This window comes from Grammomys surdaster, unplaced genomic scaffold, assembly GCF_004785775.1.
Source record: "Grammomys surdaster isolate TR1022 unplaced genomic scaffold, NIH_TR_1.0 125574, whole genome shotgun sequence".
NCBI lineage: Eukaryota > Metazoa > Chordata > Mammalia > Rodentia > Muridae > Grammomys > Grammomys surdaster.
In genome coordinates this window covers 1,005,181-1,018,692 of record NW_021620421.1, presented here as the reverse complement: position 1 = coordinate 1,018,692, position 13,512 = coordinate 1,005,181, and the positions used below count along the sequence as shown (strand labels likewise).

The following is a 13,512-nucleotide window of genomic DNA, read 5'->3' as shown; positions in this document are numbered from 1 at the left end:
GCAGTTTTTGATTCTAGGTATAAGATTGAGGCCCAAAACTTGGTATTTATAACAAACTTGCTTGTGATGCTTTTGGTCTGTGAACTACTTGAGTAGCAAGGTTCTAGAGGAACGTCTTATTTAGGCTTTTTATGTGGGAAATCTGGGCTTGCCTGCTATGAATATATATTTTTATTCATATTCCACCCACGTAACTTTGAAGAAGAAAGATGCCTATTTCTTTTCCCCACAATTCCTTTCTTCCACTCCCTGCCCCTATCCTTTCCTCCCCTTCTTGAACAGAGGCTGCTTAGCTTAGCAGTGGCAGGAGTCCTTCTGAGGATTTGATTTTTAAAAACCATTGAAGAGGTGTAAAGGACCCTGCTTGCTGAAAGGAAAAGGAAGAGTGGCTGGGCCTTCCCCAGGTCATCCCTGTCCTGAGCAGGCACCTGGGAACAATTAACTGGCATAGTCTCCAAAAAAAGACCCAGGTAAATATCTACTAAAGAGAAGGAGAAATTTTATAAGTAGATATATAACAGTATGTTACTCTGTTGTTGTTATAACTGTGTGTTAGCAGACCTTTGTACACTTTGGAAAGGTAAGCCATCATTAATGACCTCTCCAGTATTCAGTGCACATAGAATGTGAATATTGTGCCTCACTGTTTGAAACCATTTTATTCCTCCAGGTAAAGTTATGAAGCTGAGTCCCAAAGCAGAAGAAGTAGCTACATTCTTTGCAAAAATGCTTGACCATGAGTATACTACTAAGGAAATATTCAGGAAAAATTTCTTTAAAGATTGGAGAAAGGTATTGTGGCCCATTTGTTCATTCACATCTTAATAGTTTACAAAAGTGCTGACTGGGAGGCGTAGCCCATTTATTAATGTCTTGTTTGTTTAAAAAAATACAAGATATAGTTTAATGTATATCTTTTGTCCCTTACTATTTTAATGGGGTTTTTGTTCAACAAGAATATATCCTCTGTTTCAGCTTTCATGTAATTGCAGGAAGGAGCTTATCAGACTAGGTTAAACAGAAAACCTCAATTCCAATTGAGCAAAGGAAACATTGATTTTTCAGGGATTGTCCTCTGATGCCTTTTCACAGGGTTAGTCTGACCACCTATTCTGTCTTGATCCTTGATGCCTTACTTACCTATACTGTGTTAGCCTATATAAAAAAATACTATTTGAATAATTCTCCATTTGAATAATTGTGAATAAAGGCTGAATTAAAATTTACCATGTAGCCAGACAGTGGTGGTGCACGCCTTTAGTCCCAGCACTTGGGAGGCAGAGGCAGGTGGATTTCTGAGTTTGAGGCCAGCCTAGTCTCTATATAGAATGAGTTCCAGGACAGCCAGGACTATACAGAGAAACCCTGTCTCAAAAAAACCAAAAAAAAAAAAAAAAAAAGAAAAAAAATTACCGTGTAAGGCATTCTAAAGTCAGATTTAATAAGAGCAGGAGTAATAGTTCTACATGGGTATAAGAAAGTATTTCTCTTTATTGCTAAAGTAATTGATTAATATTTGTCTCTTGGATTGGTGTTTGTTCATATGCTTGTGAGTTTGTGTTTTTGTCAAAGATTGCCAAAAATATGAGAGTAATTTTTCTCTATGATAAATCACTAAAAATATTTTTATATTAAAAGAATAAATCTTATAACGGAATAACCCCTCTTCCCAGAAGAAAAGGTCACTGAGGTTGGCTACCGTTCTAGATGCCTTTGATTAAAGAGGGGGGAAAAGGTTTAATTTTGAAGAAATAGGAAGACTTATTAATATATTTAATTTTAATTTTTTTTTTTTTTACCTTTTCATTCAACTAGGAAATGACTAATGATGAAAAAAATACAATTACCAACCTAAGCAAATGTGACTTTACACAGATGAGCCAGTATTTCAAAGCGCAATCAGAAGCTCGGAAACAGATGAGCAAGGAAGAAAAATTGGTATGATAGAATACTAAACTAGAAAGTCCTGGATAGTGATTCTTTGTCTAATTTTTTGGCTCTTGTGATACAACATTGAATTCCTTAATTTTATATTTTTCTATGTTAAAGATTTACTCAGTAAAGTCTAATTACATGTATGAGTTGTACTAACTGGCAGCTATCTGTGTTGCTTGTAATCTCAGTATCTAGGCTTGATGCAAGAGGATTAAGAAAAATTAATTTCCATTCTGTGATAGAAGCAAGAACTATGATGTCTCCACAAAACAAACAAAATATATTGCATTAGACTTTTTCTATTTTAAGTTCATTTTATCTGTTGTTTTCCAAATCACTAAAATTTGATCTATTATTTATTTTGTGGCTGTTTCTTATTTTAATTGTATACGCATGGATGCATATATGTGTGGAAACCAGAAGATATCCTTTGATCTGGAACTGTTCCATGTGGTTTTAAACTACCCAGCATGGGTGCTAGGAATTGCTCTAATTGAGGAGTCATTTCTACAGTTCCAATGTATTTAAACATAAAGATCATTTTGGATTTCTGCTGTAATACTAGTCCAAGTAACAACAAGCTTTTATAAATGTTGCCTTGTTTAATCCCCTGACAAGTGCACCTGTGGCCAGTAAGTTGAGCAGGACTTGGTTATTGAATCACTACATAGAATTTATATATCTATGGGCTGTGGTTTTGTACTCTTGTAATCCCAGAACTGGGAAGAGCTAAGGCAGGAGGATCCAGAGTTGGGTAGCAAGGCCCTGTCTAAAAGCTAAAACAATAACAAGAAAGGAAAATGTCAAGAGAACCCACCAGAAATCACCATGTATAAGATAGAAGAGAATGGTTAGAATGAATGAAGAGGCTAGACTCCCACATACACCATACCTTTGTGGATTAAGGATCATGTACTATAAAATATGGGGTTGGAAATTTAACTCAGTAGGAGAATGATTGCCTACCAAACATAGAGCCCTCTGTTTGCTTCATCTCAGAAAACAAACAAACAAACAAAAAAACTATATACCACATACCCAATAAAGAATCTGAGACAGTTCATTGGGGGCTTTAAACACCATGGGAAATGCTGTTAAGTGGCTATGGCAGTGTTCTTTCAGGAAATGATGAAATGCTATGACATTTTGTTCTATAACTGACCTTCATCCCCAGTCCTTAGTACGGTTTTTCTTTTTAATTAAAATTTGATTATGAAGAACTGATGGTTTATGATGGTTTGTATGCTTGACCCAGGGAGTGGCACTGTTAGAAGGTGTGGCCCTGTTGGAGTAGATGTGCCACTGTGGGTGTGGGCTTTAAGACCCTCGTGCTAGCTGACTGGAAGTCAGTATTCTACTAGCTGCCTTCAGATGAAGATGTAGAACTAGATGAACTCCTTCTGGATGCTGCCATGTTCTCACCTTGGTGATAATGAACTGAACCTCTGAACCTATAAGCCAGCCCCAATTAATTTGTCCTTATAAGAGTTGTCTTGGTCATGGTGCCTGTTCACAGCAGTAAAACCCTAACTAAGACCGAAAAAAAACAAAAAACCCAGAAACATCACACACTAAAATTAGCCAGAGACAAAGGCTATACCTCTCAATGAAACAGAATAGTGATTCTGAAGGTGCACATTAAATTTTACACTTTCAATTTACACTGTCAAATGTATGTTTTATGCACTTATCCTCTACCACAAAACAAACCAAAACAAAATCCATGAAAGAGTTGAAACTAAAAGGGAAAAAAAACTAGCTTTATATCCTTTTATGAGTCTCCATTTTTTTTTTTGCATTCAGTTCTTCTTTACTACCCAGCATTTACCTCTTCTTTATAAGGCTCACATTTTAAAATACCTAGGCAGGACTGGGGCTACAGTAGCTCAGTTGGTACAGGCCTTTCCTAATGTGCATGAAGCTATGATTTTGTTCCCCAGCACTGCATAAACGTGTGGTGATGGTACATGCCTAGACTGTCAGCTCTTGGAAAGTGGAGACGAGGATCAGGAATTCAGTGGCACTCTCAGTTACGTAGAGAGTTTGAAGACATCCAGGGATACATGAGACCAGGTCCTTTAAACTAAACTAAGCTAAACTAAAAATAAATGACGTTTATAAATCTATACCCTTTACAATAGAAGATTAAGGGTTGAAGCTTTAGTTCAGTGGTAGAAACAGTTTAGTCTGCAGTACTACAAAAGACAAAAGTTGAGAATCTGTTAATTGTGTAAAGTTAGTTATTCTTGATAGATCTTTTTGGCAATTTTATATATATATGTATGTTTGTATGTATGTATGTATGTTTAAAATCTACTAGATGTTTTCCTATATTTGAGTTCATTTCTGAGTGATTTTTAGACTTTACCTTGACCTTTCTTCTGCAAGAGATAAACATACGTAATTCTTAGCATGCAGGAGTTTGAATCCATTTTGTATACTTCCTTGGTCTATTTTAGAAAATTAAAGAAGAAAATGAAAAATTATTGAAAGAATATGGCTTTTGTGTAATGGATAATCATAGAGAGCGGATTGCCAACTTTAAGATAGAGCCTCCAGGGCTTTTCCGAGGCCGAGGCAACCACCCCAAGATGGGTATGCTGAAGAGACGGATCCTGCCCGAGGACATCATCATCAACTGTAGCAAGTGAGCACAACAGTTCATCTAGAGGGGGAGAAGTGGGTGCAGGGCTATTTCCTCAAGGCTGGCGGTTGGGACTACTCACAGTGTTAAGAGGAGATCTATCTGTGAGAGCATTGTAGCACTTGCATGGTTAAGTATCCCAAGTTTTTGTTCAGAATTGAGGGTAGGATAAGAGGAGACATGGTTTGTCACTTTTTGTTTCACTTTCCTTCTGTGTGATTATTTTCATAGAGATGCAAAGGTCCCTTCCCCTCCTCCTGGACATAAATGGAAGGAAGTGCGACATGATAACAAGGTTACTTGGCTGGTCTCCTGGACAGAGAATATCCAAGGTTCTATCAAATACATCATGCTGAATCCCAGTTCACGAATCAAGGTAAGCATAAACATAGGGTACACCCATTGGTGGGGCTAATGCAATAATCTCTTTCTCTTTGGGTTGTGTTGCCATGTGTTTTCGAGACTGATTTTAACAAATTTAAAACCTACCTTCTCCCTGAAAGGGCAAGCACTTTCATGGCTAGCGTTACCTGGTAAACTTTTATTTAAAAATGTTTTATGTTTATGTCCTACTGTAATCTTACCTGTGGAAAATTTCTGAAATCCCATTATGTTCTGAGTGAGTGCATGTGGTAACAGTGTTTGTGCAGGTGCAGCTCTTGCCTTCATAGTCAGTGGTACTGTCTGGTAGTTAGGACGTGATGACATGGTTAGTAAGTTTATGTGAGAAATGTAGAAATTATTTTTCTCTAAGTGTAAAAACAAGCTATGACATCCAGCTTTAAATACTTTACGCTTTCTGATGTCTCATCTGAGTAGGTTCCTTTAAGTTGTGATTGAAATATTGCTAGCCCACCATGTGCATCTTACATACTCAGTTGTTTTCAATTGTTAGACTTAGTGAGAGGGACTGTCTTGGGATCTTGTTAGCCAGGTAGCTATATACTCTGTGTTCTTGAGAGTTTTATAAGCTTCTTCCATCAGACTTTATGAATAAGTGAACTATAACCAAAAGAGACATTGGGTTCTTAAAAAACAGCCAAGGAAATAGGCTCTGTGTAGTCTTTAGAACTGTTTTCCATTTAAGAGTCTGAAGCTAAAGACTTTTGAAACCCTTGTTTATAAGGATTTAGCTTCCGTTAAGATCTGAGAGTCACAGATAAAAAAGCTATGTAAATGTTGCATGCTTTCTAGCTTATACCCTGTACCATCTGGATACTTTCTTCAAATAAATTGGAAAATAGTTTTTCTGTTTCAGAGTAAGTATAGAATCAGATGGAAAAACTGAGACTCTGTTATTCCTTTCTTCCATGAGTAGTTTACAGAACTACAAAAGTGGATAAAGAAACCATAGTTTTATTCCTTTATGGAATTGTAGGTTGGTGGGCAAATTATGTAAGGATCCAATTGTGTTAGAAGAAAGGTAATTGTTCTTATTAATAGAGTAGCTATTCTTAACATCAGAATGGACTTTTTAAAGGAAATCAGATTAAAATTAGCCTTTAAAGAGGTCTTCTAAAAAGACTTGGGTGCTTATGGACAAAAGAGGAAGGTAAATTGGTATACAGGAATGTGAAAAGTCACACAGTGTCAGATAGGACTAGGGGAGAAGGCTCAATGAGTAAGAACACTTTGTAAAAGCAAGAAGATGGAGTTCACATCTCCAGCACCCACGTAAAGCTGGACATAGCCATGCATACCCGAGACTTCAGTGTTGGGAATATATACAGTCAGATTCTAGGAGCCCCTGGCCAGCCAGCTTAGCTGAGATTGTGGTCTTCAGTTTCTTAATTAGGTGGAGGAGCTAAAGAGATGACTCAGTGGCTAAGAGTACTGTCTGTCTGTTTTTCCAGATGGCCAGTGTTTGATATTCCTAGCACCCATACATACAACGGCTCACAAACAGTTCAGTTCTATGAGGATCTGACACCCTCTTCTGGCCTCTGTGGCCTCTGCATGTATGTAGTACACAGACAGCCAGGCAAAAAAATACCTATAAACATAAACTAAAAATCTTTTAAAAATAAAGGTAGAAAGTCTCCTCATGCTTACACAGAGATGTATGCCTACATCCACACACATATACCACACACTGTAATGTGCATGTACCACAGATACCACAACTACCAGGTAGTGGTGGCTCTATAATATTATTAATATACTAAATATCACACTAATGGTACATTCATTCTATGTATATGCACCACAGTGAGAATATCGTCAATCTGTAATGATGATTATTTTAGTGTTAAAAACCTTTTTCATATAAGTTGGCATTTAATAACCATTACATGCATATATTCATGAATAAATTTAGTCTGTGGGAATTTTTTTTTAAAAGTCCTAGATCCAATAGCTGGCAACTCTTATCAGTCTTCTCAGAATATAATTGAGATCTCCAATCTCATGCTCTCCCATGACATCCTGCTGTCAAATTGTGGTCAGTCTTAAATAACATGCCAAAGAAGACTGTTCTGTTCCAGGAAGAGAACCATTTAAGGACTTTGAATGTAAGGCTGCTTAAACATAGGTTAACAATTTCAGCAAGATTAGCAAGTCTGACAAATTATCACACCAGTAAATATAGACTATGATGAATGCTGCTGCACAGAAGTATAACTGCCGTTTAAGACTATACCTCAGGGCTCAGTCTTGGCTCAAATTCGGGGAAGGTGTTTCCACAAAGATAATATTTAAGGTTAGATTTTTGAGATGAATAGGAATCTCGTTTGCCACTAGAAAGAAAAACAAAGGGAATTAGCATTCCAATGCTAGAATGAGACCTTTTGAAATGTCTTCCATGAGAAAGAGCATTCATGTTTGAGTACTTTTTGAGCAGTAAGAACATGAAAAAGGCCCTGCAGAAGCAGACAGCTCAGGACTTCAGCTCCAACGTAAAAAATTTTTAAAATAAGTCCAAAAGGAAGCTACTGACCTAGATGTAAAGAAAATAAGACTGGACTGACATAATTGATAGTTTTGACTACTGCTTGGTGCAGCCTGTATTGGATAAAAACAGGAAGTTAGGAGTCCTCTAGATAGCTGTTCTTCAGGCAAGAAACTGTAGTGCAGGTGATGCCAGTGAGAGTGAAGGAAAGGGAGTCGATTTCAAGTATGTGGCTGTTGTGTTGTGTCCTCCTATAGGCAAAAATTAAGGAAACTACAGTTCTCACAAGAGTGAGATCCCTTCTAGGCAAGCCAGGGCAGCACCTCAAGAGCAGAGGTGTCAGCCAATCTTACTCTAGACAGTAACCAGATAACTGCATAGTAAGGGTTTTTCTAGTTTTCTACAAGATGGTTACAGTAATAAGCTTGAGAATCACCTCATGATAGAATGCTTGACTTGAGACAACTGGGATGAGATTCCCAAGAGTCATTACAGGTCTGGAAAGGTGGGACTGTTGGCCACCAGGGTTTAGGAGGCAGTGCCTGTGGCTTCTTGAGGCTCTTCTCCATCTTGTCTTAGGCTCCTTCATCTAGCAGAACAGCAGTGGCTTCAGAGGGAAGAGTCTGATAGCACCATGAATAGTGTACTGCTACCCAGAGAAGTATTCCATTCTTAAATAAAGACATAAGTTCAAGCTTTAGGATTTGGGGGGAGAGGTGTTGTTGTTTTAGGCTTATTTATTTTTATTTTATATGTATGAGTATTTTGCCTGCATAATGCACTATTATGTGTCTTGTGTCTGCAGAGTCCAATAAAAGGAGGCATCAGATCCCCTGAACCAGAGGTAGCTAGGGAGAGCTGTTTATGGTTGCTAGGAACCAAACCTACTTCCTCTGTAAGGGCAGAAAGTACACTTAACCTCTGAAAAATATTTTCCAGCTCTGAGGGTTTTTTTTGTTGTTGTTGTTTTTTTGTTTTTTGTTTTGTTTTGTTTTGTTTTTTGTTTTTCGAGACAGGGTTTCTCTGTGTAGTCCTGGCTGTCCTGGAACTCACTCTGTAGACCAGGCTGGCCTCGAACTCAGAAATCCACCTGCCTCTGCCTCCCAAGTGCTGGGATTAAAGACATGTACCACCACTGCCTGGCTCTGGGTTTTATTTTAATGAAATAATTCAAATATGTAAGAATAGATGATATATAATAAGTTCTTGTCTTATCTGGCATTGTCAGATCTTTAGCACTATGTCCAATATACCCAATCACTTAATGAAAAAACTACTCTGGTGGCACAGCCTTTAACCTAGTACTTGGAAGGCAGAAGAATCTCTTTGAGTCTAAGACTATTCTGGTCTTTGTAGCAAGTTCAAGGCTAGCCAGAGCTACTAGGGAGGCCTTGTTTTTTTCTTTTTCTAGATTCTGATAGATTTCATATACTTCAGTGAATGCTACTGTGCCAATACACACATAGAGGATTTATGGGTGGCACTAACTGTTCTTACTGAGTTATCATAAAACCAAAAAGGAGGTATAGGGGTCTTGAGGAGAAATGGAAGATAGATAACATATTATATAAATGTATGCAAATTTCAAAAGTAAAGATAAAAGATGTGACAATTCAAATGGTAGCTGGGGAGGTAGGGACAAGAGGAATCCCTGGGCCTGGCTTGTCTAACAATCTGGCCTAAGTTATGAGTTCTGGGCCAGTGCAAGACCCTATTTCAAGTACAAGCCTCTGAGCAACCAGCCTGAGTTCATCTTATTCACCCACTCAAAAGTATGTGAAATTGCAAATGGCATCTTCTCCAGTACAGATTCTGAGAAGAGTTAAAAGGCAACTCACTTCCTGCTCTGCAGCCCTGACTCCGTCTGCCCATATTATTGAGTGGATAAGTATCTACATTTAAAAGTATGGTGGCCACTGGTTTATAACTGTCACTAACTAGTTTTCTCTCCATTATGGAGAAGTTGCCAAGTAGGGAAAGAGGAAAGGGAATCGAAGACTCCTACGATATCTGTCTGCCTTTGTTTTATCAAACATTTTCTACTCCACATTAGAAATGTTATGATGTGGTGATAGAATTTGAGGGAGCGCATCTCTGCCAGTGGCAGGAAAGGACCTTCTGTGCTGCTTTTGATGTGACTCCCTGGAAGACCTAGATGGAAAGCAGTCCAAAAAAAGTTTTAAGTCTATTATAATTTTATAGGTTCTGTTTAGCAGCACTGAAAGCAACCAGGATAAGCATACTTGGAGGCTAGCCCTTGTCTGTTAGTCTTTCTCAGGGTGTCTTCTGTTTTTGATCCCCATCCTAGTGTTCTAGAGAAAACTTTGGTTTGTTCCAGGAGGCCAAAACTTTGGTTTGTTCTTTAGTGGTTTCTTCTATAAATTACTTACTTCACTTTCTCAAACCTTGTTTGCCTGACCACTACTTCATACTCCCAGCAATCATTGAGATAGACCAATGCTTATGTGTTTTGGAGTGGTGAAAAGAGTCCACTCCTGACTAGATAGTGTACTTTAGTGAGTGTCTCAGGTGTCTTGTTGGCTGTGGTTTATGTAAGAAATTGTGATAGAGGTGCATTATTGCTTTGTACCAGGAGGATAGCTTGTATTGTACTTTTTCTAATTCATTCTTTTTTTTTTTTTTTTTTTTTTTTTTTTGGTTTGGTTTTTCGAGACAGGGTTTCTCTGTGTAGCCCTGGCTGTCCTGGAACTCACTCTGTAGACCAGGCTGGCCTCGAACTCAGAAATCCGCCTGCCTCTGCCTCCCAAGTGCTGGGACTAAAGGCGTGCGCCACCACCGCCCGGCCTCTAATTCATTCTTCTTTTTTTTTTTTTTTTTTTATTTATTTATTTATTTATTTTATTGATGAGTACACTGTAGCTGTCTTCACACACACCAGAAGAGGGCATCCAATCTCATTACGGATGGTTGTGAGCCACCATGTGGTTGCTGGGATTTGAACTCAGGACCTCTGGAAAAGCAGTCAGTGCTCTTAACAACTGAGCCATCTCTCCAGCCCCCCTCTAATTCATTCTTAAATGTCAAGTTGTACTTAGAGAAATCAGAGAGAAATTTTCAGCTCCCTGGGAAATGAGACAACTATAAGTTATTGAACCTCTTGTTTTAAAGCCAAACAATTCCATACAAACAGTACACACACAATTGTGAGGAAATGTTGACGACTCCTTAGCACATCCAAAAAAAAGCATTGCTTTCTGAGCATTTGTTAAGATCTGGAAGTAAGCCTTTTTTTTTTTTGTTCCATGCACCCCTATGCCTTCATGTGGTCCTATGAGTCAGGTCCTTTTGTCTCAGGTAGAAATACAAAAAGAATATACAGAAAGAAATCACTACCACATCCTCTCCTTTGTTGTAGGATCAAAGAATTAAGGGTAGAAATTCTTGGGTTATTTCTTTTTCTTTAAATTCCATGTGTCTATATAGGGGCATATGCATTTGAGTTCTGCAGTGTGGAAGGCATCAGATTCCTCTGGCGCTAGAGTTACAGGTTACTTCTGATATGGGTATTGAGCCCAAATCTTCTGGAAGAGAGCAGCAAGGGCTCTCAAATGATAAGCCATCCCCAGCCTCAGATTCTTAGGTTCTTAATGTAGTCAGTTTTGTAACTTGTAAAATTTTGCCTGTGTGGAATTTTCCTTATCTCTCTCACTTGACATTATTAATCCTTGCTTTCGAGTCTGTTTCTCAGGGTGGTAACAGAACTCTGTTGTTTAGTGTCAGTCTTTTTAAAAAATAATAATAATATTTTTTATTTAGTCTTTATTAATTTCATACAATGTACAACTCCCCACTTCCCAACTACCACCAGATTCCCTCCACACACATCATTGTCTCAACTTTGTGTCTTCTCTTTTTAGTAATTGATTCAGTTGAATTAGTGGTGTCCATATATGTATGCGTAGGTGGGGGCTGTTCAGTGGGGCATGGGAAAGCTACCAGGTACCACATCTCAAAAGAGACCACTACAAATACACACTAGCAGTTACCAGATGTCAATAGCTCCTCAGCTAGGAGTGGGAGCTTGTGTATCCCTCCCCACTTCATGATGGAATGTCAACTGGCTTGATACTGTGCAGGCAACCACAGTAGTTTCTGAGTGCAATGGCCCTACCATGTTTAGAAGATACCTTGGCCTCAGTCTTTCCTGCTTGTACCTCTTTAAGTCTTTCCATCACCTTTTCTGATGCTTCCTGAACCTTGAGGTCAGAATGTGTGTGTAGAGGTCCCATTCGTGCCTGAATATTTCACAGACATTTTGTTCTCTGTACTTTGACCAGTTTCAGCCTTGATATTAACCAAACCCATTGTACAACTCTGCTGATGAGGACCAAGTCTGTCAGAAGGCAGCCTGATGCCTTATTCATTTAGCAAAATCACAGTAGTGCTTTCTTTTTCACCCATCAGACCTGTGAGCTTCCCAGCTACAGGTTCTTGGTTAGGTTTATAATACCGAGCATGTGTAACATTTTCATGACACTTCATGGGCTTTAGGATCAGATCTCAAACTTTATGCCAAAAGCTGTTTTGTTTTGTTTTTAAGAAGCCAGGCGGTGGTGGTACACGCCTTTAATCCTAACATTTGGAGGCATAGACTGACAGATCTCTGAGATTAAGGCAGCTTAATCTACTGAGCTAGTTCTAGAACATTTAGGGCTACACAGAGAACTCCTGTCTTGGAAAGCCAAAGAAAGAAGAAAAGGAAGGATGGTGTTCCCAGAAACATTTTTTGTCAGTCAAATGAGAGATCGTTTTTAAATGAAGAAGTGAGGAAATGGTGAATAATTACACGTATTTGTGGAAGTTTTGTGTTCCTTGGTAATTACATGTTGTTGTCTTGGCTTCTGTTTCTTTGATAGGCCCATGAAACTCTATGGCTGTCTTGAATTTAATGGAATTCAGTGCTATCAGAAAACTGGTATTGGAGCGTACATTCCACAGCAAGGCTGTGGTGCTTGTGAAGCAGTGGAGATGCTTACATCCTTTATGTTGACAGAAGTCAGTTTGGGGGCATACTTGGTGGGATTCTCACAAGAGTGAGAACCTGTTTTTAGATTGGAAAGCTTTCTTAGCAAGTAGATAGGAGTCAGTTATGTGAAAGTAGAATAGCGTGTATTCTTGTCAGGCTAAATGCCCTTGTCAGACTTTCTCTTCAGTTCCATGCTTTTCCAGCTTTGGTTAAGCTCAGATTCCTGTTCTTGAGTACAGAGCTCTGAATATTCAGTGTGTTGCTCCACTGCAGGGTGAGAAAGACTGGCAGAAGTATGAGACAGCTCGGCGTCTGAAGAAGTGTGTGGACAAGATCCGAAATCAGTATCGGGAAGACTGGAAGTCCAAAGAGATGAAAGTTCGGCAGAGAGCTGTAGCACTGTACTTCATTGATAAGGTGGGACAGATTCCTTTATCCACATTGGAGAGTTCTGTTTACAGGTATAGGGAGTGTCTACTCTGTAAATACAGGGATCAGGAATGTATATCTGATGTGACTTATACTCAAATTTAGCCCAGTAGGAAAAGTAGATGTGGATACAAAGAAAGAGGCATGTACAGTATGTTTGTTGTTGAGCAGTTCACACTGTAACAGGAGGGAGGATCTGCATAAACTGAACATTGTTGATTATTTGTTCATTTGTTTTTTTAAATAACTGTGATGCTCAAGCTTTTTGACCATAATCTATACTGTAAAAGTACTTACTTTATGTCAAAATCCAACATAACATTTTTATTTGTATTAATCAGAAGTTGTACAAACTACTGGTTAACTAGTAGCATTGAATTTTGGTAGTTATTTCCCATTTCATTCTTTTAGAAATGACGATTATAACCTATACAATTCTTGAACCAAAAGTGTGATTTATTACAATTGCAGTTTGAAAGATAATGCTATAGAGTTCAGTTTTTTAGTGCTCAGATTTTTTTTTTCATTTTACACTTATATTTTAGCCCAAATTCTGACTTCACACAAAATTGATAGTAGCTTTTAATCTGACTATTCTCATGAAAATGTTCTCATTTGTTGCCTTGTTAT

General features: G+C 38.3%; 1 protein-coding gene across 2 annotated transcripts in view; it reads left to right on the top strand.

Annotated features, from left to right (window-relative positions):
• The window catches only part of Top1 (DNA topoisomerase I), an 84,854-nt gene that overhangs the window by 60,277 nt on the left and 11,065 nt on the right, over window positions 1–13,512 (top strand). Inside the window, exons 1-6 of one of the 2 annotated variants that reach the window (XM_028786748.1) lie at window positions 407–470; window positions 671–792; window positions 1,816–1,938; window positions 4,395–4,582; window positions 4,811–4,955; window positions 12,727–12,870. In XM_028786748.1, coding sequence (XP_028642581.1) covers window positions 679–792; window positions 1,816–1,938; window positions 4,395–4,582; window positions 4,811–4,955; window positions 12,727–12,870 — 714 coding nt within the window. In that variant the 5' untranslated portion in view covers window positions 407–470; window positions 671–678. Of the gene's footprint in view, window positions 1–406; window positions 471–670; window positions 793–1,815; window positions 1,939–4,394; window positions 4,583–4,810; window positions 4,956–12,726; window positions 12,871–13,512 lie in introns of those variants that run through there. The other variant, XM_028786747.1, reaches the window with a different exon arrangement.